General features: G+C 42.0%; 1 protein-coding gene across 2 annotated transcripts in view; it reads left to right on the forward strand.

Moving 5' to 3' along the window:
* Positions 1-25,488, forward strand: part of DOCK1 (dedicator of cytokinesis 1) — a 312,805-nt gene that overhangs the window by 166,612 nt on the left and 120,705 nt on the right. For both annotated transcript variants that reach the window (XM_030486111.1, XM_030486112.1), the window contains exons 28-29: positions 4,898-4,999; positions 12,481-12,575. In XM_030486111.1, the coding sequence (XP_030341971.1) occupies positions 4,898-4,999; positions 12,481-12,575 (197 nt within the window). The remainder of the gene's footprint in view (positions 1-4,897; positions 5,000-12,480; positions 12,576-25,488) is intronic.

Here is a 25,488-nt window from a genome sequence, read left to right on the forward strand (position 1 = left end):
CAAATGTATGTATACATATATAAATGTTGTATTAGAAATAGAATTTATCATTTATTTAGTTACTCCTCGGCTCTTTTAAGGCCATGTAAGGGGATTTTTATTGGAAAATAAATGCAACTTAGGCTTCTTCCATCTATTCCTCATCATGGTAATAGAGACATTAGAATGAACATCCGTTAACTTAGTGTAGTTTTGGTTTCTCTTCAGTTTTCTCACTCTACATAAAGAGCTTAATATTTCCCACTCAGAGATTCCCTTGGAAGAAAAAGGACAAAACTAGTTCAAATAGGATGTTTTACCCCTCAGGGAGAAAAGCATTGGCATGTGTTGTCTCTCCTGCAGGGAATTCTCTTCTCATTGTGAAGTATTTGAGTGTTAGTATTACTTGAGGGGATGATTTGCTATTAAAATGTCCCACCCATACCTGTTAAAGGGCCATTTGAACATTTATTTTCTTATTGTAAAGATAACTTAAATAAATAATTTTCTCAGCATTCATGGGCCTCTTCAGCTTTTCCTTTAGAACTGTGTTTTACAGGAACCATAGAATCACAGACTGGTTTGTGTTAAAAGAAACCTTAAAGCTTATCCAGTTTCAATCCCCTGCAACGGGGGCGCCTTCCACTAGACCATGCTTCCCTTCTGACAGAGTTTCAGATGTCCTGGATCCTACGCTTTTGCTTTGGGAATACTGACTTCCCACTTGCCTCAGTGTACCTACTTTGCAAAGAAATAATGAATCCAGCGCCTCTGCTTTTGGACAGGAGAGAAATTAATTGCGTTAAGCTGCTTACAAAGTGCATTAAATGCTCTTCTCTAGCATGATGTGTAGTAATTATCTCATTCACTGCGTGACTACTTCATTTCTGAGCTTTGCAAGTAAGGAAGGACGTGAAGAGCTTTCACTCTAAACCTTGGCACTGATTCAGTGAATAAATAGCTAATAATTGCCCAGGGCAATGGCAAGGCCCCAGTGTTGCCCTTGCAGTACTTGCTGCATACACATAGGCTTGCAATTACTCCTACAATTACAGTTGGAATTGATTTTTTGAGGGAATGAGATACTTTTTCTCTGTGTATAGCTTGGAGTGGTATCCTGCAGAAGATGACAGTTAGCTCCAAATCCACCTCAAGATTCAAAATCAACTTAAGATTAAAATTTAATACTGTTGGTTGCTATTGCTAAATAGTTAATAGAGTATATTGAAAACACCTACAGTACAAATATTGCCTATAAATAATTGCATGTTTTTATTAGCATTGGAATGAAGAGCACGCTGGCTGCAAATGATACCTCAGGAAGTGCAAAGGGAATGATGGAAAGTAAGCAGAGGACTGAGAGTGGACTTCTTCCTAATATTAAACAGGTTTTCCTAAGCATCAGGAGCTTGAATAGTCTTTAGCAGGTGGGGAACTGAAGATAAATGATGTAGCAGGGATGTCTGTGTGTGTAATGCAATGTAGGCTTGAAGGAACAATATTGCATCCAAGAAAGAAAGGGGGGTTGTTATCAAGATAATACTAAGATGAGCATGAATCGGGGCCTACAAGGATGCTGAAGAAGGACTCTTCATCAAGGACTGTAGTGATAGGACAAGGGGTGATGGTTCAAACTGAAACAGGGGAAGTTCAGGTTAGATATCAGGCAGTTCTTCCCTGTGAGGGTGCTGAGGTGCTGGCACAGGGTGCCCAGAGAAGTGGTAAATGCCCCATCCCTGGCAGTGTTCAAGGCCAGGTTGGACAGAGCCTTGGGTGATAGATCTAGTGTGGGGCATCCCTGTCCATGGCAGGAGGGTTAGAACTGGATGATCTTAAAGTCCTTTCCAACCCAAACCATTCTGTGATTCTATGAGTCATTGTTTTGTTCAGGGAAAGAGGGGAAAAAATGTTGATTAGCTGGTCAAGGACCCTGGCCCATTCTACTCAGCACCAATTTTAGGGCTTGGCATAAGCTGACATGACAACATTTAGCAAGTTTCTGTAGTTTTCTTGAACTAAAACATAAACCATAGAACCCCAGACTGGTTTGTGTTGGAAGGGACCTTAAAGCTCACCCAGTTCCAACCCCTGCCATGGGCAGGGACACCTTCCACTAGAGCAGGTTGCTCCAAGCCCCTGTGTCCAACCTGGCCTTGAACACTGCCAGGGATGGGGCAGCCACAGCTTCTCTGGGCAACCTTTGCCAGTGTCTCACCTAAATGCTACAAAATCCCCTCTCATTCATATTTCGTTTCCATTTGCTAAGCTTGTTTATTTTCCTGTATTTCTTTTTTTTTTCTCCAGCAACCATTGCAGGTTTTTAACAAGCTTTCATATTTTCATATTTTCATTTTCACACTCGCACGTGGCAGCAGTGTTCAACCACCCCACATTAAACTTTCATGTTTCCTTCCCGATTCTCACCATGCTAATTAAGAAGATACTCTTCTGTAATTATCTCTCTCTTCAGTGACTCATCTTCTTCCCAGGTTTATGGGGACAGTCATGGCAGCTCCCCCCCGAGTTGCTGTGTGGCTCCAAGGGGAGGGTTGTGTTGCCTTGGCAGGAGATGCGGATGGTGGAGCAGAAGCGAGCAGTGTATGAGCAGCCGGAGGAGGCGAGAGGGGTCACCTATAGATGCGGGGAACATGGCAATCAGATTTATCCACATCTCTAGCTGCTTCTATATCTAAAAATGAGTATAAAACACATTTGAAAGTTTAACAGTTGTTCCACATTCATTTTTTTTCACATACAAGGTTGCCATGATAATTTGCTCAGATATGAAATTCATCTTTTGACTGTTGCAGCTGTGTATATTGACTTAAATGACTCACCAAGCGGGTAGATAAACACAGAAATACAACCAAAGCTATTAACCACTTACGGAAACTACTTTGTCAGAGGAAGCAGAGGCTGTATGTTGACTACTGGGTTGCCTGGAAAGGGCTGGGTTTGCAAATGTGGGCTTGATGTGTTTATGTATTAGATTCAATGCTCTTCCCTGTGAGGATGCTGAGGCGCTGGCACAGACTTTTCCCAGAGAAGCTGTGGCTGCCCCATCCCTGGCAGTGTTCAAGGCCAGGTTGGACACAGGGGCTTGGAGCAACCTGCTCTAGTGGAAGGTGTCCCTGCCCGTGGCAGGGGTTGGGACTGGATGAGCTTTAAGGTCCCTTCCCACCCACACCAGTCTGGGATTCTATGATATGTGAAGGCACTTGAAGATACGTTTGTGTGTTTGCAAAGCAACAGACTTTACAGATTATTTGAGTGAGCATCTATAAAAAGATACCATAAGCAAACAAAGTTCATCTTCAGCTCTCCTGAGCATTTAGGAACCATCTACAGAACCTTATGTGAAGTGATGGACTGAATTACATCCACAGCCTGGGCTTAAGCAGCCAATTTAAAATATTTAGAAGTCTGACTAGCAATGAAACATCACTTTGATTGATGACATCATTAGGGGAAAGAGGACTGAATATGGACTATGGAATATTTCCTTGCAGACATGGGACCTTTTACGGTGTCTGTTATGTAGAATGCTTATTATACAGTGCTTCGACAATTAACTTTCTGAGATGATCCCATCTTATTTATGTTTCATAGTAGTAAGCATTATCTTTGTGCAGCCTCTTCTTGCCTTAGTTTGTTATAAAGTTCTTTTGATATCATGGAACAGCAGCTTGGGTGCTCTTCCCCTTTCCTATTCATGCCATGTGCATGTGCTTAAGAGCTCTCCTCAGGTACTTTTCCATCATGTAGAAAATACAGTGTTCATGCATGGACAAGATCAGTTCTGTAGGAATTCAGAGCTAAACTCCATCACATTGGAGAAAAACAAATTCAGTGAGTCCTTATCTGGTGGAGGCTGGGGATTAGACGGTAAGTAAGAGTTCTCATAAAATATAAAGTGATAGCCTTGTGTCATTTTGTGTTTGATCACAATTACTTGTACTGAGGTAGAAAGAAATATTGTGAATTGAAAGTAATGTAGATCTTACAAATGTAATGATAAAGACTCTGTGGTTTGCTTGGAAAGAAAATTCCTGAGTGTTCTGCCAGGCTGAGCGTGGCACAGAATAACCATAAAGGTGGCACAGAGAGGGAAATGCACAACTTGATCAAACTATATGTAGAATCATTTAGTTTCTGAGTAATTCTGCTGGGTTTTCCAACATAATTTTCTTCATTAAAGACAAGAAAAGGTGTGGACACTATTACTGTAATCAGTCAACAGGTTTTTAGCAGGTAGTAAAAGGAGGAGGAGGATGGACAAGCAGAGAAATAACTTTATGGGATTGGAATGTCTAGTAGTCATAGCAATGGGTTTGAGCTGTTACTATGATGCTTTCATATACCATAAGGAAAGATTGAACATTTAGGGGGCACTTTTTACTTTTTCCATGGTTTGAGGGGTGTGTTTGGTACTGCTGCTCTGGTTTTGTGGAAGATACTGGGTTTGGATTGGGTTTATTAAGCATCACAGTATCTGAAAACACTGCTCAGTGAAATCAAAATGTGGGGTTTCGCTGTGGTGCTCAACACAATGTTTTTTAAGAGATTTCCTTCTTGAGCAGAGTATTGACTTCCCAAATGCAAATCCTGAGACTGTGAAATGTATGAGTTGTGTTTATTACCTTCCAAAGCCTTTAATTCCTGAGCAGCTTTTATATCAAGAATATGTTGCAAAATCTTCAGTGAAGATGGTGATAAACCCATGAAATTGGAAATAGAAACTTTTCAAGATGTTTTTTTGTTTTCTTGACAGAATTGTGCATATTCATTAATGAATTTAAATGCTAGAATTACATCCACTGCATTACATAGTGCTCTCTAGCAATACTCTGCTTTGATAGCAAGTGTTATGTTGCCCTATCTAAAATAATTGATTTCTTTGTACTTTTCTGTTTGATAGGGGAGCTTTGTTGCATGCATGACTGCTATTTTAAGGCAAATGGAGGACTATCACTATGCTCATTTAATCAAGACTTTCGGGAAGATGAGGTCAGATGTTGTGGTAAGTTTAACGTGTTTTATCTGTTCAGAAGCTTGTGTTTGTGCTTTTTTCCTGTTCCTGTTTGTTAAGTCCACTTCTGAAATGCAAAGAGAATGGTCGTGGTTACAGATTTGATATCAAATAATTAATAAAGCACTGTGATTTATACACTATCTGCATTTGCAAAGGACAAAATTAACCTTCATGCCACGCTGGAGCTGTTCAGTATTTTAACAAGCAAGCACTGAAACAGTGGATTTAAAGCAATTAGAAGAAAGCATTAGGAAATAATGCTGAGCAGTTACTAAAAATCTGGTTGAAGGAAAGAAGGACAAAAACCCAAAAAGCTTTCTTGAGAAAAGGAACTTTCAGCGTTAAATCTTCCAGATGTCCCGATTTCATTTGTTTAAATTGCTTTTACTTACCGATCCACTCACTTTAAATTTTATACAAAACATTTTAACCTTAAGGATGCCCTTAGTTGTTAAATGAGCAATAATCATTGAAATTTGTCTTCCCAGAGTCATTTGGTAGCCTAACTAAGCCAACAGCACAACTTAATTAGAGCATAATAGAAGAGAGTTTATAGCTAAGGAGATAACTCTGTAATGACCTGAAACTCTCATTGCCATATGGCAAGTGCAGGATGAGAAGTAGCAACCACACTTGTTGGCCAAGATCCATCAATTAGTGGGTGACCTGAGGCCTGAGCAGCTGTATATTGTGCTACTCACCCTGGTGCTGAGGATTCTGAGGGTGCCTTAGGCAGCTTTTACCTGTGTTTTAATCTAAAAGGTGGCCTTTGTTTAGGTTCTCTTCTTCCTTCCAAACCCCATGGAATAAAACACAGGGTATTGCCTTGGTATAATTTATGTTTGGACTTCTTGTTTTGTTTTTATATGTTTAATTCTTGCACTTCTGCTTGTACAAGATTTGAGCTCTTTGCCACGTACCAGTTTTATGCTAGAGCCTCTGGTGCTCAGTCTGTTTCATGGAATCATAGAATCCCAGACTGGTTTGTGTTGGAAGGGGGCTTAAAGCTCATCCAGTTCCAACCCCCTGCCACGGGCAGGGACACCTTCCACTAGAGCAGGTTGCTCCAAGCCCCATCCAACCTGGCCTGATTCTGGTACTGATATTTGTGCCTGATCTGGCATTACTAAGTAGAAAGTTGATGATTCAAGAGACCGAATACAAAGTCCCACTGAGAACTGCAGATGGGCATCACTACATTGAAAGTGACCTCCACTGAAAGGGTCACTTCCCAGTTACTCCACTTTGGGGTTTCGGAGCACTTACATGGATAGACATCTGGTTTTCAACTAATAACAAAACATTCCCAAGCTAAATGCAGCTAGCAGAGTGAAAATAATGGTTTAGCATACAGAAAAGACCTTAGTATTAAGGTTAATCAAGCCAAATATTTCTGTACTTTTAAAGTGCTTCAAACTATTTGGCTCTGGAAAACGCAGACTAGTTGCAGAGTTTTACATGGAAAAGGTAAAACCAGTTTGCTTTTAAAACATGTGTTGTGGTTTAACCCCAGCCAGCAACCAAGTACCATGCAACCCACTTCCCACTGGGATGGGGAGGAGAACTGGGAAAAGGTAAAGATAAGAGCGGTTTAATAATGGAAATAAACTAAAAATTAATAATGATAATAATAATACTACTAATGATAAGAGGAGATAACAAGAAGAGAGGAATAACACCCAAGAAACAGAAGTGATGCACAATGCAACTGCTTAGCACCCTCTGACTGATGCCCAGCTCATCCCCAAACAGTGATCCGTGCCTCCCAGCCAACTCCTCCCAGTTTCTATCAACTCCTCCCAGTTTCTGTACTGGGCATGATGTGCTGTGGTATGGAATACCCCTTTAGCTAGTTTGGCTCAGGTGTCCTGTCCCTGCTCCCTCCTGGCTGCTTGTGCTCCTCCTCACTGGCAGAGCATGAGAGACTGAAAAGTCCTTGATCAGGGTCAGCGCTATTGAGCAACAACTAAACCATCACTGTGTTATCAGCACTGTTCTCAGACTAAAGCCCAAACACAGCACTTGCACCAGCTACTAAGAAGAAAATTCACTCTATCCCAGCTGAAATGAGGACACATGTAAAGCATTGGAGCAGGCTGCTCAGACAGTGGTGGAATCCCTATACCTGGAAGTGTTCACAAACCATGCAGACAAGGCCCTCAGTGACATGGGTTAATGGTGGCCTTGGTAGTGCTGGAGAATGGTTGGACTTTATGATCTTAAAGGTCTTTGCCAACCTGGTTGATTCTGTGATTCTATGAAACAATGCAAAGAGCAAAATGCTGCTTAGGCAATCTGTGATGGTTATAAATGGCAATATAAATGTTTATTTGAAATTCTTGCGCTTTTTTGTCTAAATTAACTGAAAGATGCTTCTGTAGGTCAGATCTTTCTCACTGAAAACAAGGGAGTAATTATGTACTTGAAATTTGGCAAGTGGCCTATTTATAATAGCTTGGTTTTAAGAGTTTGATGTATGTGCATGCCATGCACTGGGACACATGAAGAATCACTTCTTACTTTTGTCTTGACTCTCTGTATATTGCTCCCTTTCTGCCTGTTCTTGGGTTGTGTTGCTGGAATTGCTCTGGACTGTTAAAATCATGTTTTCCATCAGCATGTGTACAGTTTGACCACTTGTTTTCCACCATCAGGACACTTGATGGTCGTTGGTATTAGCAGATGTGCTAATCCAGACTTGGTCAGTCGCTGTAATACTTTGTATATCTTTAATGAAAATATACCTTTTAAACGTTTTAATATTGTTGTTGATTAAATGATAACGTGTTAATGGAAGCTGAAGTACGTAGTGAACTGGTAGAACATTAAATGGGTTATATGTTAATGGTAGAAAATGCTACCTTAAGCTGACTTGAAGGTATAAATAATGTCAAGGAAGATGTGGAGGTGCAATGGCAGAATATTGTTAAACCTGTGATAAAAGGAAAATATAACGAGTAAACACATTTTCCTGGTTTTAAACACAAATAAAACTGAGTCATCATTTAGGAGAAAAGGATGAAGATACAACCCAGTTTACAGAACCTTTGCAGTGAGAACCAAAAAAAGGACTTACTGTTTGCACAAGTATTTCTTCACAGATGAGATTTCACTCTCAAAGCCCACATCTTGTTCACTACTTTATGTTTCACCATGAGAATTGATGCCCCATGAAGCTCTCCCAGGGGCATTGCCTCCTTCACCTTTATCAGTGCTATGGTTTGAGCTTGCTCATAGAATCAACTAGGTTGGAAAAACCCTTTAAGATCAAGTCCAGCCATTACCCCATGACTGCCAAGACCACCTCATGTTCCTCTCTTAGAGCTTTTGTTTTCTTCTGTCTTCAGTGGTAGGATGAACTGTGCCATAGTGTGTAATTCTTGGTACTATATGGTTGGGCTGGACAAAAACCTTTCTCTACTTCTTCATTTAATTTTTATGCTTTTTCCATTTCTTCTTAGTCCAATAATTTTTAAGGCAGTTCTGCTTGACTCAACCATTAGAGCTTAGATCCAGAAGCGTTTTCATTTAAATGTGATTTCCCTATATACACAGGTGACAACTGCATCTCCAATTACAGGACTTTCAGTTTAATCACAAAGGCATAAAGATGCAGTGATTTAGAACTGAAACTAGATTAATTCAAACAGAAATGAATAGGTTTTTATTTTAAAAAATAGAGAAAAAAAAAGGGAGAGCTTAAGTGAAGCTATGGTTGCTTCTTCACCATTGGAGACCCTTAAATCTTTCTTCAGCATGTGCTCTTGCTCAACCAGAAGTTATAACCCCAGTGTTGGAACTGCTAGAGGAAACTTTATGGCCTGTTTTATGTAGACGTCAGTTTTAGATTAAAATAACGGTCTTATTTGGCCTCAAAAATCTCAGAAAAGATGAGATGGAATGCAATAAATCCAGTCCTATATCTCTCTGCAGAATATATTGTTTAGGTTCATTAAGGTATTTCTGTTCAAAGAGGAATTTCTTACTGTCAAGTCTACTGTCATCCTGAGATGAAACATCATCTGAGATCAGTGAGGTTATTTCTGGGACTAACTGATCTCTCTCCCCTTTTTGCTTGGTGAAATTTATATTCAGTTGAGACATACGTGGTATTAGTTGACAAAAATATATATGTTAACGTTCTGCCATGTGGAGCATCTCGGAAGCATTCCTCCCTGAAGGCATTCAAGACAACATCCTAGAGTCAGTGAAGTAGGGAGGAAGACAGACTCCATGGGGTGTTTTAGATTACAATTTTCTGCACCCCTGTTTTATTCCTCCCTTTAATATTTTGCAGTCCCAGACTTTGGGTTTTAATGTGAGCATTGTACATCCTGTCCTGACAAGCTCTGACTAAGCGCTGATGTGAGCAGGTGATTGCATGGCCTAAATAGCCTCTTCTTTGGGGGATGTGATGTTGACAGTCATGGGGAATGCCCCATGGTGTTGGGATCCCATAGAGGAGACCACCCAGAGCCATCCACAATGGTGGGAAGCAGCTTAGCACAGGTTAAGCTCTTGTCCTGAAGAGCTGTAGCTGGGTGTATTTGACTTCCAATTGCTGTACCTCAGGACTCAGTAAAGTGATGAAATTCATCAACATGGCCTAAAGTTTTTTTCATATCAAGTTTATATCTAGTTATTTTTACTAAACATGGGAATTTATTGAAGAGCCTCTTTGAAATCCAGATTGTGAAAAACATAAATAGTGATAGAATTGGATGAGGGGGTGATGCTCAGCAGGCAGGGGGAGATGGAATTGTCTAAACCTTCTCAGTCACCATCTATCCAGTTACAAGGCTGAGCTTACTCTGATTTCTTTCCATAACTGGATGGGCATTGTGAAGGCATTCTATCTATTGTGAATTTTGCTTCCCTAGGATATTAAATAGGGTTTGCATTTATAGTTGCAGGGAAATTAGGAGTTTCAGCCCTTGCTCCTTTAGTACAATTCTTCCCTGTGAGGGTGCTGAGGCGCTGGCACAGGGTGCCCAGAGAAGCTGTGGCTGCCCCATCCCTGGCAGTGTTCAAGGCCAGGTTGGACACAGGGGCTGGGAGCAACCTGCTCTAGTGGAAGGTGTCCCTGCCCGTGGCAGGGGGTTGGAACTGGATGAGCTTTAAGGTCCCTTCCAAAACAAACCACTCTGGGATTCTATGAAAGATAAAATGAAGGAGAACAATATTATGAATATGTAAAATTCAGGTAAGCACCAGAAGCTTTTTATTTGATCAATAATTAACTCAGTTGTTGTAGAGCATTATTTAAGGTACCTGTGTGGAAGTAGGATTATTAAAATGTAAATATCAGTAGATTAAAATGTAGAGCTGAATCAGCAAAGTAGGTCAGATCATACGTGGCAGAACCTCCAGGGTCGGTACCGAACGCGAATCATCCACAGAGGCTGTGAAAATTCATCCACCATCACTCGCAGCTTGGTCAGCGAAGTGTGCAGGGGCTCAACAGCTGAAACCAGTGGCAGAGAAAGTGTAAGGTAGAGTTTGCTTTGAGAAATCAGGAAAGTCTACGTCTGTACTCATCAAATATTAAGGGGAAAGGAAAACACAGTGAGCTCCGGTCTGCCCTCTTGGGTAGGTGATGACCCTTGCCATGGTGCCACTTCCACTAACATTTCAATTACTGAGCTGTGAAGCAGCATCAGTAAGAAAATCACCCGTTACCTGCCACTGTACAAAAGCATGTGCTCAAATGAAGTGCTGTGCAGTGCTTGGGCAGCAAAATATGCAACCGCTGATTGGAAATGGTGTAACTCTGAAATGATGTAACTGAAATACATGAAATATGAGCAGTAAAGTCTGCATTTTGATCTCTGAAATGAAGATACATTTTACTGAGCTGATGGAGTGTGTGTCTGGGGTGGATTTTGCTTTACACAATAATAAGACATCTTTAACCATGAGCAGTTTTTCATAGAATCACAGAAGGGTTGGAAGGGACCTTAAAGCTCATTGAGTTCCAACCCCCTGCCATGGCTGGTGATGCTTTGTGGGCCCCCCTTTGGCCTGGGTGTCTCGTTGGGTACCAGGAGGTGGGATGCAAAGTATCTCAAGGCAACCCTTGTGCTGTGCACACAGCAGAGCTGAGGAGCCTGCAAATTCATCTTGATCTTGATGTTGTGTCCTCAGGATCTCTGCAGCTCCCTGCATCCCACCCACTGTGAATTTCTGAGCCAGGAAAAATGTCTTAATAGAACAACAGATGAAAAGAGAAACTGTGATGAAGCAGGTGACTCTCACACATGAAGACATACTTAGGAGAGCAGTAACTTCATCCTTGTTTCTCACTGAAAAGGTTACAGAAAACCCAGCCTTAGTTAAAAGTCCAGTGAACGTAACATTTTGTGGGTTTTTTTTGTAGACATTTGACATTTTAAAGATAGACAAGATAAATACCATTGCTGAGAAGCTGTAGCAAAGGAAGAATAGTCTAACCTGGGAATGAAAGCTCTTTTTTATCTCCGCGTGAAGTGGATAAAGGACTTGTTTCATTTAAGTTCTTTTTTCCCCCCTTTATCTTTCTCCAAGCATGAGGCATTACTCAAATTGTTAGATAGCAATTACAGATTCCCAAATTGTAGATAGTGATTTACCTTGTAAAGTACATGAAGTCTGTGTTCCAAAGAGATGTTTGGTTACATCTGTGTAGAAATAAAATGGTTTATGCTGCTAAATTGACTCTGTTCTGAGTTAGGTTTTCACTTGCAGAGGCAATCGCTGCTCCCTTTAGGGAGAATCTTTCCTAGCTTTGGGATGGCCAAACTATTCCGTTGTATACCCCAGGTCAGGGGTGATGTGCTCCACCTCGTTACCTGAATCCAGATTGGAGCTGGAGCGCATGTTTCATTTAAGAAATAGATAATCTTGATTTCAGACGAGAAAATTTCAGGAGGGGGTTCACAAGGGGAGAGAAAATTCATCAACCACCTCCAGGGAGTATTTTTAGTGTAATCATAAGATTAAAATTAATATATTAGGACTTTTTATTTTTTCCTCTTTCCATGTACCAATAATGCTGTTAACAACTTCTTACCATACCCCAGGGATGCGTGGGGACATGTATATTGCAACACATGCTGCACAAGACGGGACTGAGAGATTTTGTGGTAGAGAAATAAATTATGGTACAGAAAATAAATCACTTTGTAGCAGAAACTGCCTTTGGATAAGTGTTAAACCAGTGCTGGTTCCCAAATAACACCTTGGGGTGTTTGCGATGTGCTGCTGTTATCATTTCTGAAAAGTTTAAATGGAATTAATGTTGGATTTGTGTACGTCATGTATAAATATACCTTAGTAGAATGTCTGTATGTTGCATATGAATAATGGCTTTGTTATGAAGCGGAACGGCAAGACACCTTTTGAATCCAGTCATTAATAACTGACACTATCACTTGTGAGTTATTTTTGATCTAGAAGAGTGGCCTTTTCCAAATATTTTCTCTTCTTTTTAGGATTTTCTGATGGAAACATTCATCATGTTCAAGAATCTCATTGGGAAGAACGTGTATCCCTTTGACTGGGTTATAATGAACATGATGCAGAATAAGTAAGTACAGAGGGAAAAGCACCGTGGCGTTCCGAGATGCCTGGTTCATGTTTGATCTGAAACAACAGTGTTGCTTGGAAACAGGAAAACACAATGCAGCAGCTACAGTGGTTTGGGGCTTTTTGACCTTCTGGGATGCAAATAATTACCTAAGAATTGGCTTTGGAGAATGCAGGGCAGTGTTTTAGTGACCTGGTGCGGGGCTCTTGGAGTCCGGTATGAGCAAAGGGTGTCATTGTTGCGAGATCCAAAATATGGGAACAAACTGCAGATGCAGTAGGGATCTATACATATCATAATGTTTTCTTTTGGGGTTAAATGGGATGTTCTGCATATGACCTTAAAAAACTAGTGTTTATCATACGAGTTGTATGTTCTGGAATATTTTCAGCAGTATTAAGAAAGAATTGAAAGGGCATTTTAAGCCTGGATTCCATCAGCCTGGTAATGAACAGACAGGATGCAAATGTTTCTAATCCTCTTTCTGTTTTCTGCTCAATAATTGCAGCTTTATCATTATTTAGCATCCCTTTGTGCAATATTTTTGTGTTTGTGACATTTATTAAGTGTGTCAAATGCTTTTATATGTACTGCGATGAAAGCATAAGGAGAAAACATTCTATTTACTAGTTGCCTCGAGAAATCTCTCCTGTGCTCACTGGTAGCTACCATGGCTATAAAGTTGTCAGTGGTTACTTATAGAAAATCCTGCACCACAGTTCCTGCTCTGGTTGTAAAAATGCACCATCACTTTAATCTTGGCTTCTGAAGTCTCCTTCCCCACATAATAAAATCCATCCTTAATAGAAATTAGGAGATTCAGCCACCTACTGAGTTATACCCACTGGTAGTAGATGCACATTGTGAGTGGCTGCAGCTTGGAAAGCACCTGCTGCTGGAAATGGGGAGCCCTTTGGAGCTTGGATGATGAGGAAGATCTGAACCCCGTTGGGTTTCTTTGGGGTTTTTTTAACTTTAAAAGTGGTTTTGCTTCAAAAACTCTAACTGTCTCCTAGTTGTGTTGCAGGTGCTTTAGAAACCCTCACAGTGTATGGTACCCGGCATCCTTTCCAACAGGAGAACACCTCCGTGCTCTCCTGAGTTTTCTAGGAGGTTGGAATATGATGAGGAGGGACTGTGTTTGGACACTTGTGTTGGTGTCCTCGACATAAGAAATACATAGAACTATTGGAGCAAGTCCAGAAGAAGGCCAAGGGGATGATCAGGAGCTGGAACACCTCCCTCACAAAGACAGGCTGAGAAAGCTGGGGTTGTTCAGCCTGGAGAAGAGAAGCTGCGTGGACACCTCAGAGCAGCTTCCAGTATCTGAAGGGGGTCTACAAGGATGCTGGAGAGGGACTCTGCATCAGGGACTGTAGTGGTAGGACAGGGGTGATGGGTTCAAACTGAAACAGGAGAAGTTCAGGTTGGATATAAGGCAGAAGCTCTTCCCTGTGAGGGTGCTGAGGCGCTGGCACAGGGTGCCCAGAGAAGCTGTGGCTGTCCCATCCCTGGCAGTGTTCAAGGCCAGGTTGGACACAGGGGCTTGGAGCAACCTGCTCTAGTGGAAGGTGTCCCTGCCCATGGCAGGGGGGTGGAACTAGATGAGCTTTAAGGTCCCTTCCAACACAAACCATTCTATGATTCAATGATCTTCACAATATTCCCAAAGGATCTCTCATTGTTCAATTGGGTGTGGATTTGACCTCAGTGGGTTTTTTTAAACTGTGGCATTATGGTCATAGAAAAGAAAGAGCAAAGGAATAGAAAAAGCCATTCCCTCTCCATTGTTTTTTCTCTTAAGCACAGAGGGATCATTACCAGGCAGCTCCTCACTCTAAAATCTTGGAGTAATACAAAGTGAGATGCAGAGGTCCACAGTTAAGATGTGAGCTTTGGTTTTCTGATCCTTAAAAGCAGTCTTGTCTTTTTCCCGTGCTGAACATTAAGTCCTGAAGAAGCAGAAACGGGATGTGTTTCTAAGATCTTTGATTCTTACTGAGTAACCTCAGTACCCACAGAATATTTGAGTAGTACTTAAAGTTAAAAACAAAAGTAGTTTTCAAGTCTTTCTGGTGTTGATGAATATCTGCAGAAGTGCTAAAGGGGGTTGTTCATCTCTAATTTACAAGTTCATTTTCATTACACCAACTTGTTTGTGAATGCTTCTGAATTGATTTAAGCGCTTTTCATTTTTTCCTGTTGAAGTTAATGTGGTTTCCGAAAACAGAAAGCCGCGTTGTAAAACACCTTTTTGTTCCTCTGGTCCATTTATTTTCACCCTTATAAACTTTTATTGAAGAAAACTAGGAAAAATGTAAGAACAAATTCTGTCTTTTAAAGCTACGGGCTCCTCTCAATGGTAATAACTCAGAGCACAGCGTTTGTGTCACTCTTGAAAGCACATCTTTCTGCAGATCGGCTGTTTCTGTGCCATGACCAAAATTAAGTGAGCTGATTTTTAACTATATACAGAATGTTTGTGAGTTAATTTGTCTCCCTGCATGAAATATAACTGGAAGTGTGAAATAAAGGGGAGAAAAAACCCCTAGCTCGAAGGTATTGTAAGTCAAATACACAAAGGGGCCAACAAGAGAGCTGGAGAGCGGCTTTGGACAAGGGCCTGTAGGGACAGGCCAAGGGGAATGGCTTTAACCTGCCATAGGGGAGACTGAGATGAGCTCTGAGGCAGAAGCTCTTCCCTGTGAGGGTGCTGAGGCGCTGGCACAGGGTGCCCAGAGAAGCTGTGGCTGCCCCATCCCTGGCAGTGTTCAAGGCCAGGTTGGACACAGGGGCTTGGAGCAACCTGCTCTAGTGGAAGGTGTCCCTGCCCGTGGCAGGGGGTTGGAACTGGATGAGCTTTATGGTCCCTTCCAACCCAAACCAGGCTGGGATTCTATGATTCTGTGGCTTTTCCTTTCACTGTCAAATTTAGGTCCAAAACAGCTGCTGTTTTGCAGTAAATAACAATGGCCAAGCAACAGAGGAAAACCACTGATGGGGGAGCGACAGAGATGAATAATAGACCATAGGGTGTATGTTTGAAGCTGCTGCTTCTAGGAGAAGAGCAAGAGGTTGTGCTTGAACCAAAAGCCAACCAAAGGCCAGTTACCTGCCAGGACAGTACTTTTAGAGGTGGTTGGTTGAAAACAACGTCCAAATAGTATTTAATAAGTCTTTATCCATGTATTGTCTCAAAATGGCCATTGCTTTTGGGTTAATCTAAAGAAGAGAGAAGACAAAGGTGCAAAACGAGAAGAAACGGTCTCCAGATACATAAGACTTTGCAGCAGAGCAGATTGGAGAAGCCTTTTCATAGCCTTGTTGAGCTACAGTAGAAATACTAGTCAGAAGATGCAAGAAACATTTAGGTTTGTGGCGGAGGGACATTGTCATGAGCTCTGTGGTGGATTGCTCGGGGCGTTGTGAAGTCTCCAGCAGCAGAGGTATTTAAAACCAGTTTGACAAGCATCTGTTAAGAAGCCTGTTATAAAATAGGGAAAAGGGGAATAGATTAAATGATCTGTAGAGAGTTGCCTGGAGCCCTGTCACTTTGTATGGGACAGCGGATGCTGGGCTGGGACTTGGAGGTGAAGTTCTCGATGGTAGGTAGCAGTTGGTCTGTAGGGTCTGTGGCATCAGTTTGGTACGGGCTGGCCCTGCGCTTCTGCCAGGGACATGGGGTCCATGCAGGCAATCAGCTGCCTTCTGCTATTTCTCCATGTTGGACTATGTTAGGATTAAGTCAAGTTTAAATTCATGTAGCTTTTCAACTGTTGGGTTTTCTTCTTCAACAGGAGTTTTAAAGCCTGGTTAACTCCTGGCACGTGGTTACTAAATGTATTCGTGATCACGATGCCTAAAAATAAGGATGAGCTAAGGCAAACTTTAAAATGCTACTTGTAGTTTTAAATAGTGCTGTTGGATAATAATAATTTATATTGAATGCTGTCAGATAGTAATAATAATAATCCTGTTTAAGATACTTAGGCAACTTTAAATTACGTCTGTTGTAAGGTTTGTAGCTGTTCACATTTTCAGGAAGAGTTATTCCTATCAAGGTAAAGGCATAATATCACTGGATTAAAGCGAAGCAGGTTTATCAGCTGTGTTGACAGCTCCTGTGACAGCTGCTTTGTAGCAATCCACCAGATGCTTGATAATGAAATGTAGGCCTGATATTCAGCCACTGTGGTGTATCTGTTACACAGGTCTCCGTGATAAGCTCCAATAGTGGTGTTTGATAGTTGCAAGGAGTCAGGAGGGTTTCCTGTGTTTGAGGGTTGGGATGGGGAGCACTGTGGAGGCAGATTCTTCATTGCAGGCATCTCACTGTGAGGGTGCTGAGGCGCTGGCACAGGGTGCCCAGAGAAGCTGTGGCTGCCCCATCCCTGGCAGTGTTCAAGGCCAGGTTGGACACAGGGGCTTGGAGCAACCTGCTCTAGTGGAAGGTGTCCCTGCCCGTGGCAGGGGGTTGGAGCTGGATGAGCTTTAAGGTCCCTTCCAACCTAAGCCATTCCATGACTCTGTCTCCTGCAGGAACATGCACTCGAGTTCCAAATGCAAAAGCAGTTGAAAAACCAAGCAGGATGTTGTATTGTTTACATTTTTTCCCTTCCAAATCGTGTTCAGAAATGATTCAGAAATGGTTTAGAAATTGTTTTTAACTTTTGTCATGAGCTGACAAGCGAAACTTTGGTTCCTCTTTTACCCATAACTCAGAACATGAAAACAGCTCCTCTCTATGTTTCCGTAAATGAAAATAATTTAGTCTTTGGTCTTATTTCTGGCATTTGAGACAATCGGTTCCTTTGGTATACCTTATGATATATTAATTTGTAGCTACTACTTTCATCTGCAGCTGTTCCACCGGAAGCTCGGTTGCCTGTGAAAAATGAATGTGATGTTTTCTGTTCTATTTTTTTGTGTCTAATGTCCAAATTTACATAAAATACCTGGTTGTTTTGCCTTTTGAAGTCAGAGGAAAAGGGATGAGATGCTTCTCAGCGAGAATGAGGTTTCTCATGCCTATATACTTTTTCCCAGAGGAAATATATCTTGCCTTGCAGAGGGAATCTAGTGAGTGTTAACCTGCTCCCCACCAGTCCTGCTTTGGCTTTGTGGGTGGGTGGAGGTGGGTTTCCTCCTGAAAACCCTGTTGATGGGTTTAACCCCAGCCATCTACTAAGGACCACACAGCCGCTCGCTCATTCCCACCTAGTGGGATGGGGGAGAAGACAATTGGAAGGTAAAAGTGAGAAAAGTTGTGGGTTGAGATAAGAACAGTTTAATATTAAAAAGAAATAATAATGATGTAATGAAAAGGGAAATCACAAAGAGAAATAAAACCCAAGAAAGACAGTGATGCAAACAAAAACAGTTGCTCACCACCAACTGACCAATGCCCTGCTGGTTCCCAAGCAGTTCCCCCCAAGTCAGCCTCCCCCTTACTTTTATTGCTGAGCATGATGTCATAACTAGATGATCTTAAGGTCCTTTCCAACTCTAACTGTTCTATGATTCTATGATTCAGTCTGTGTTGTTATGGAATGTGGTAATGGTTTTACGTGACCAAATAGGATATTGGGATGAAGTGTTTGAAATGCAATTGTATCTTAGGAGGAGATGGGATGCGTTGTTTCAAGAAGAGTGGATATGGCCTTGAACACTTACAGGGATGGGGAAGTTCTTCCCTGTGAGGGTGCTGAGGCGCTGGCACAGGGTGCCCAGAGAAGCTGTGGCTGCCCCATCCCTGGCAGTGTTCAAGCCAGGTTGGACACAGGGGCTTGGAGCAACCTGCTCTAGTGGAAGGTGTCCCTGCCCGTGGCAGGGGGTTGGAACTGGATGAGCTTTAAGGTCCCTTCCAACCCAAACCAGGCTGGGATTCTGTGATATGGTCTGAAATATCCCTTGGGGTCATCTGCCCCAGGTGTTTCCCCTCCCAACTCCTTGTGCACCCCCAGCTTCCTCACTGGTGGAGCGAGGAGCAGAAAAGGCCTTGACCCTGTGTAAGCACTGCTCAGCAGTAGCTAAAACACCCCTGTGTTATCCACACTGTTTCCAGCACAAATCCAGAGCACAGCCCCATAACAGCTACTAGGCAGAAAATTAGCTCTACCCCAGCCAAACCCAGCGCACCAGAATCTTAATGCATTTTCTCTGTGAAAAGCACTAAAAAGTCTTGCAAAGAGGAGGAAGAAGAATCAGGAAGATACGTCTGGTAAACACGTACCTTTTACTGCTGCGGGAGTGTTTATTTTTGGAGCTTCCAGGGAAATGTAGGCTGTTCTGCTCCGTGGTTGTCATAGCAGTACCTGTCAGATTTATATTGTGCTTTCAGAATGAACTTCAGTGATGGATGTGACTATCCATCAATAGTGTGCAAACACTGGAGGGGTTATGAACTGAAGCAAGTTTTGCATAACTGTGAGCCTTAAAGTGGAGCACAGGCTTCAGTGGCCTCAGAGTTATTCTTACTGACAAGGAGCCCAAAGCCAAAATAAAATTGGGGTTTAGATTATTGAGATTTTCCTTAATTGCAATATTCTGCTCAGGTTTCTACAGAACCAAACCCACAAATGTTTCTAATAAATGTATGGAAATAGGCTCTTTGCACTCCCATAATTGGCCAGTCAAGTTGCATCTGTCAAATTAGGTGCAAGTGTAAAAGCTCTTACTTAAAATCCATCCCAAGCTACTGATAGATGAAAGTGGGGTTTTCACAACAGAGGAAAATGGTCCCCAAAGATGACGGTGATTCTGGATATAGAAAACTACAGAAAATGCAGGGCCATAACATGGTTTTACAGACTATCAGGTAATATCGGACATACAGGGTGGGGAGAGGAAGTACAAAACCCATTTAAATCAGTGCTTTATTTTCCAACCCCACTGCACCCATTAATGCAGTGTCAAATCCTGCATTAATGCCATGTTCAAAGAGATTAGTAGTAGGTGTGACTCAAAGCTTGCACTTATAACTGGGGCAGTGGTCATTAAAATACTGACTCAGTATGGGTTGTTATGGAATATGCTAACTGTTTCACTTGTCCAAATAGGATATTGGGATGAAGAAAGGGTTCGAAATGTAATTGTATTTTACGAGGAGAAGAGATGTGTTGTTTCAAGAGGAGTCTGAACAGCAGGAAAAGCTTTGATTAAAAGGAATTGGTGCTACTTTTCCTGACTATTAATACGTTTCCTGTAGGACTCTCTGCTTGCTTATTTAGGAAGTTTTAAGAGTCCAGACATGCAACTTGAACAACAAAGTAATTTTATTCAGGGGTGGAATGAAATGAGGCTTCAAATGGGAGCAATTTTGGTTTCCTTTAGTGGCAAATATTCCTCAGCACAAAAAAAACCTCCCACTATTTACCATGTATGGATTGAGGATAAAGATTTTCAAAGCCTGTAACTTTCTTAGGAGCCAGTTTTCAGAAGTAAATTATGTGCCCAAAAGTGTGTTCTTCACCTGTAAATAAGAGATTAATGCACATTGATAAATTATATAAAGACACAGTTGCTTTACATGGAAGGAATATTTTTGCTGTCCATAAAACCCTGTTGCATAATGTACTGACCTTTTCAAGTAAAGACCTTGCAGGATTTTGGGTTTAGTATTGTACCTGTCACATTAGCTGGACCTGGGAGGAAGATGAATGAATTTGACTACGTTTAAAATAACACAGGGGTTTTTTTCTTACTCAAAAGGCTGAGGTTACTTAAAGGAATATGCTTCAGTGGGGGCTTTTTTCCCTTGTGGTTTCCATAGCGGGAAGAGAGGAAGCATCCTCCATAGCTGGTTATTCTATCCCAGCCATGAGGAGTTAGATGTTGTGCCTGGCATAGGTAGTATGGTGATAATGGTACTGTCACGAGAATTGATGAACAGTTGGGGTTTGGCACTCCACTGGATTTAGCGATCTGTTTTTATTCTATATATCTGTAATCTGTGATCACTTAAGGCTGGAGAAGTTGAGTAGCAGCGTCCAACCTTGTGGATTTATGTGTCAGATGTCGCAGCCCCTCCAAATACATCTGCTGCTTCTTCGAGTACTGCCCCCGTCTGTTTGTATCATGACTCTGATCTCTTCTAGGGTCTAAAGGTGAAATAATAACTTCCAGTATTAAAATAGATACCATTTTGATCATTATTATATAGTCTAAAATATGGGTTTCATGTATTTGGAGACATGCACCTAAAAGTACCCAAAGGGGCCAACAAGAAAGCTGGAGAGGGACTTTGGACAAGGGCCTGTAGGGACAGGCCAAGGGGAATGGCTGTAACCTGCCAGAGGGGAGATTGAGATGAGCTCTGAGACAGAAGCTCTTCCCTGTGAGGGTGCTGAGGCGCTGGCACAGACTTTTCCCAGAGAAGCTGTGGCTGCCCCATCCCTGGCAGTGTTCAAGGCCAGGTTGGACACAGGGGCTTGGAGCAACCTGCTCTAGTGGAAGGTGTCCCTGCCTGTGGCAGGGGGTTGGAACTGGATGAGCTTTAAGGTCCCTTCCAACACAAACCAGTCTTGGGTTTTAGGATTCCATGTGTTTGGGTTTTGGTGACAACGTCCTGCAGTGAGGAAGCTGGGCTTGGGCTGGTGACCGTGTCAAGCATCCACTGTGACTCTGCTTGTTCTGCCTTTTATTGTTATGCTTCCCTTGACAAACCTATTTCATCTATGCTTCCTAAAGCATAGATGGTATTTGCTCTCCTCCTGGGAATGCAGATCTCTGTGTCACGCCATCTCTGTAAAATCAGGTGGAGGCTGTTTCTGGTGTATTTCTTCCTAAAGCTCAAGAGAGATGATGCGTTTCATTTTGCTGGGGAAAGAATAATCCTTAGTACCTGCTTCAAAATTATCACCATGGAGCACTAGACTAATATGCGCTTGTTCAATGCTCAGTAGTAGTTAACATCTTCTCAAAATATTTCTGATCTATTCTGTGACACTTCAACCTTTTATTTGCCACAAGAAAATTACAGTGACTTTAAAGAAATGAATTGCGTGTTAGGGAACATCTCTTCCTGAACTAGAAAGAAACACATAGGGATAAAATTATCCTAACTGCTGGTGTTCTTGGGTTGAAGTTTTATATATGAAGGGGAAAAAGTGAACTAAGGTTTTTTAGAGATTTTGTCTTCTTTTCATCTGTTACAAGGTTATATTTGGCTCCCTGCAAAGTTTAAGTAGGAAGGGAATCCTAAGGTTTAGAGCTGGCAGCATTCCTGTTCATTAAATGCTTGTCCTCCTTTGGTGGCAGATTTAATCCCTTCAGGACATTTTGAATGCTACGTGTATGTTATAAAGCTTGAGAACTGTAAAGAAATGTGTGAACTTAAAAAAGCACTTCTTCCATTGGGTTTCCCAATGGAAGCCCATTGATGGGCTTTATATACAGGATACCTCATGGGACTTTGCTGGTGGGGTAGCTACTAAACCAAGAGTTAGCCCTGCTCGTCATCTGCCTTGATCTGTTTTACCATCTCTTAAGTATTTGTTCTGCAAACAGGTAATGAGCAATCGAGAAGCACTCACAGTCTGTTGTTTTCAGAAGCAGCTCAGAAATGTGATACTTGAAAAGAAAAATAGGGCATGTGAGCTCCATGCAACCGGGTGAAGGTAGAAGCTTGGTTCAGCAGTTACAATAAGGAAGAGAACGCTGCGAATAGCTTATTCTTCCTCAGTTTGTGGAATCATCCTCAGTGGATCTCTGGTTTCTTTTGTTTTTAGCAAGATACTAATAAAGCCAACTCATTATTCTGGATACTCGCAGTTTTTGTTCCCAACTTGCATATATACGGTGTAAAGAACTCCTGGGTTTAATATGTTGTTTTGAAAGAAAGCTACAAGAGGTTATTAGACCATGTGTCATGATAATTCTGGGTAAGAGTCTAATTGAGATCTGAAGAAGCATCACCATATTATTTTCAATCGAAAAAGAATGATTGGGATATTATTTTCCCTCCTAGAATCTGAACCTGGGTTGACATTGAAACACTTTGGGATCATTGTACTCATATTACACCAACCACTATATTTATCAGTTTGATTTTTATGATATTTTTTTGTCATCAAATGGTGCAGTTTGAGACAAACTCAATATAATCTGCCCTGAATAGTGGATGATAATATGCTGCTACATACTTCTGTTTGTCTGGTTTGTGCTTCACTTGCTTCAGGAGTAGCAGAAACCTTTAGCAGGTTACATTTATCAGGTAGATCCTTTAGTGGAGAAATTCCTTTAATATAAAATTTCCTGATTTTATATTTTCTAATTATAACTAAAAAAACCTCCCAACTAACTGTAATTTTAAATTCTAAATTGTACTTGCTAATTTGAATGTTCTTTTTCCCTTCTGCTGTCTGAACTCACTCAAGTGACTCTGATGTGCAGACATTCAAAGTTTAGCTGTATATAAGGTTGAGGAGGGGCAGCTCACGTTTGAATTCACATTATTGTGGGTGTTTGGGGTGAAGCTGGGTATGAATATTTGCTTTTTCATTTCATGAAGCCTTTGGGACCATCCTGGCTCCTCATATTCAGGTTTGGTGCCACATCAGTCTCTTTCACTGCAGCACCAAATCCGTGGGACTGCCTGGAGGAGTGATTGCTCTCTAGGTTCCCACAGGAAAAATTAAGTATCAGTTGTAAATGTGACAAAAACCAAGACTGAGAAAATGATGGTGGTGTCCTTTGGTGCTGGGAGTCCAAAGGCTGTTGAAGAGCATCCTGGTTCTCCCTCCTCCTGCAGGGCTGGAGCTGGCGGCAGGGGATCACTTCTGCAGGAGTGAGCCACTTGGATGGGTAAAACTAGATGGTGTCTAGTCCTCTCTTCCCAATTCCTTGTACTGGCCATTGGCCAAAAAGTGTGGAGCTCTTCTCCATGTGTGCTGTCCTTGCACTCCTTCAAGCGGCAGGACGTCCTCGGGACCTCCCTGCACCAGTGAGTGAGACTTCTGACAGTCCCATGTTTAAATGAAGCTTCAAATTATCTTACTTATGGTAGTAGGGAAACAGGTACTTCTTTATCATGCATGAGATGGCCTTGTTATGGGTGCACCACAAGGTGCACAAGGACAGCCTTCCGATACCTTAAGGGGCCAACAAGAAAGCTGGAGAGGGGCTTTGGACAAGGGCCTGTAGGGACAGGCCAAGGGGAATGGCTTTAACCTGCCAGAGGGGAGACTGAGATGAGCTCTGAGGCAGAAGCTCTTCCCTGTGAGGGTGCTGAGGCGCTGGCACAGGGTGCCCAGAGAAGCTGTGGCTGCCCCATCCCTGGCAGTGTTCAAGGCCAGGTTGGACACAGGGGCTTGGAGCAACCTGCTCTAGTGGAAGGTGTCCCTGCCCGTGGCAGGGGGTTGGAACTGGATGAGCTTTAAGGTGCCTTCCAACACAAACCATTCCATGATTCTGTGATTCTAAACCCACCTGAATGTGCTCTTCCAGTTATTAATTGAAATTCTGGTGCCCTGACAGACAGCCTCTACTCTGGGGCAACTGCTGGTATTGATCCGTTGTGCATATATAACCAGAGGCGGGATGTGCTGTCTGCATCACATATCCCAATATCCCTTTTTTTGGCACAAAATATATGTCGTGAACAAGAATGTGCGAATACTTGTTTCTTATAAAAGCAGCAGCATGAAGTAGGTAATTAAATGAAGCTGAAGGTGTTAAATCAAAACCCATGTTAGCAGGGCTCCATTTTTGCTATCAGTAAAAGATAATGTCATGCCATGTCTATTTTTAACATGGAAGGTGTAGCAATTTTCACTTAAAATCATTATTTTTCCATGTCAGCTTCATTTAAGTTAATACTGTTGCACATTTAAAAATATCTGGTGAGTGATGTGCTGCTTTTTCACACTTGAGGCTTATTAATCTTTTCCAGTATTTTTGAAAACACACAATATTTCACTTTTGGAAGTAACAAAATACTGTTTGTTTCTATATTATAAATGGAAGTTCAGGCTTAAATGCTTCTGGGAGAAGGCTCTAATATTGCAAAAGAAAATAGAGTCGAGTGCGTGGTCCTCTCCTTATGTATCAACAAACATCACAGGAAATAATGTCATATGTTCATTCCTGTTGATTTACTTTCCATAGTTAAATCAGTATCCATTAACATTCCTGGGTGATTCCTTCTGACTCCTTCCATCCATCACCTTCTTGTGGTACAGGAATAAAAAGTCTGGGGAAATAGTACAAGCTCCAGCGTTGTCCCATGTGCATTATCAATCTCAAGAGCAATCACTCAGGAAATCCCAGAATCAGCCAGGTTGGAAAAGACCTTTAAGCTCAGCAAGTCCAACTGTTCCCCAGCACTGCCAAGGCCACCACTGACCCACGGCACTGAGGCCTCGGCTACACGGGGTGTGAACACTTGCAGGGCCGGTGACTCCAGCCCTGCCCTGGGCAGCCTGTTCCAATGCCTGAGCACCCTCTGGGGAAGGAATTGTTCCTCATCTCCATCTAAACCTCCCCTGGTGCAGCTTCAGGCCATTTCCTCTTGTTCTATCACTTATTACTTGGAGAAGAGACCAACCAGCTCCTGGCTCCATCCTCCTTTCAGGTAGTTGTAGAAAAGAAGGCATTTTTTTGATGATACAAAAAGTCAGGAGGCTTGAAAGCTGAGGGAGGAGACATGCAAATATCCAGCAGGCTTTTGGAGAAGTTTATCCTTCACATATCAGGCCAGTCAGGCTGGATGTGTAGGTCTAGATGTAAAGAATACATCAGGTTATCAGTCTTCAGGAATTAGTAAGGGTTGTTCATGATTTTTTTCCTTTTTTTTTTAGCTGGGATATGACTTCTAAGACTGAAGCAGTGTACAGAGCTGCATCCTTTTACTCTCTGCCCTGTCAAAAAATCCCGTCTGATTTATTTTGCCATGATTTGGTGAAAAATGACAAGC

This window comes from Strigops habroptila, chromosome 5 (genome assembly GCF_004027225.2).
Source record: "Strigops habroptila isolate Jane chromosome 5, bStrHab1.2.pri, whole genome shotgun sequence".
In the NCBI taxonomy this organism is placed as follows: Eukaryota; Metazoa; Chordata; class Aves; order Psittaciformes; family Psittacidae; genus Strigops; species Strigops habroptila.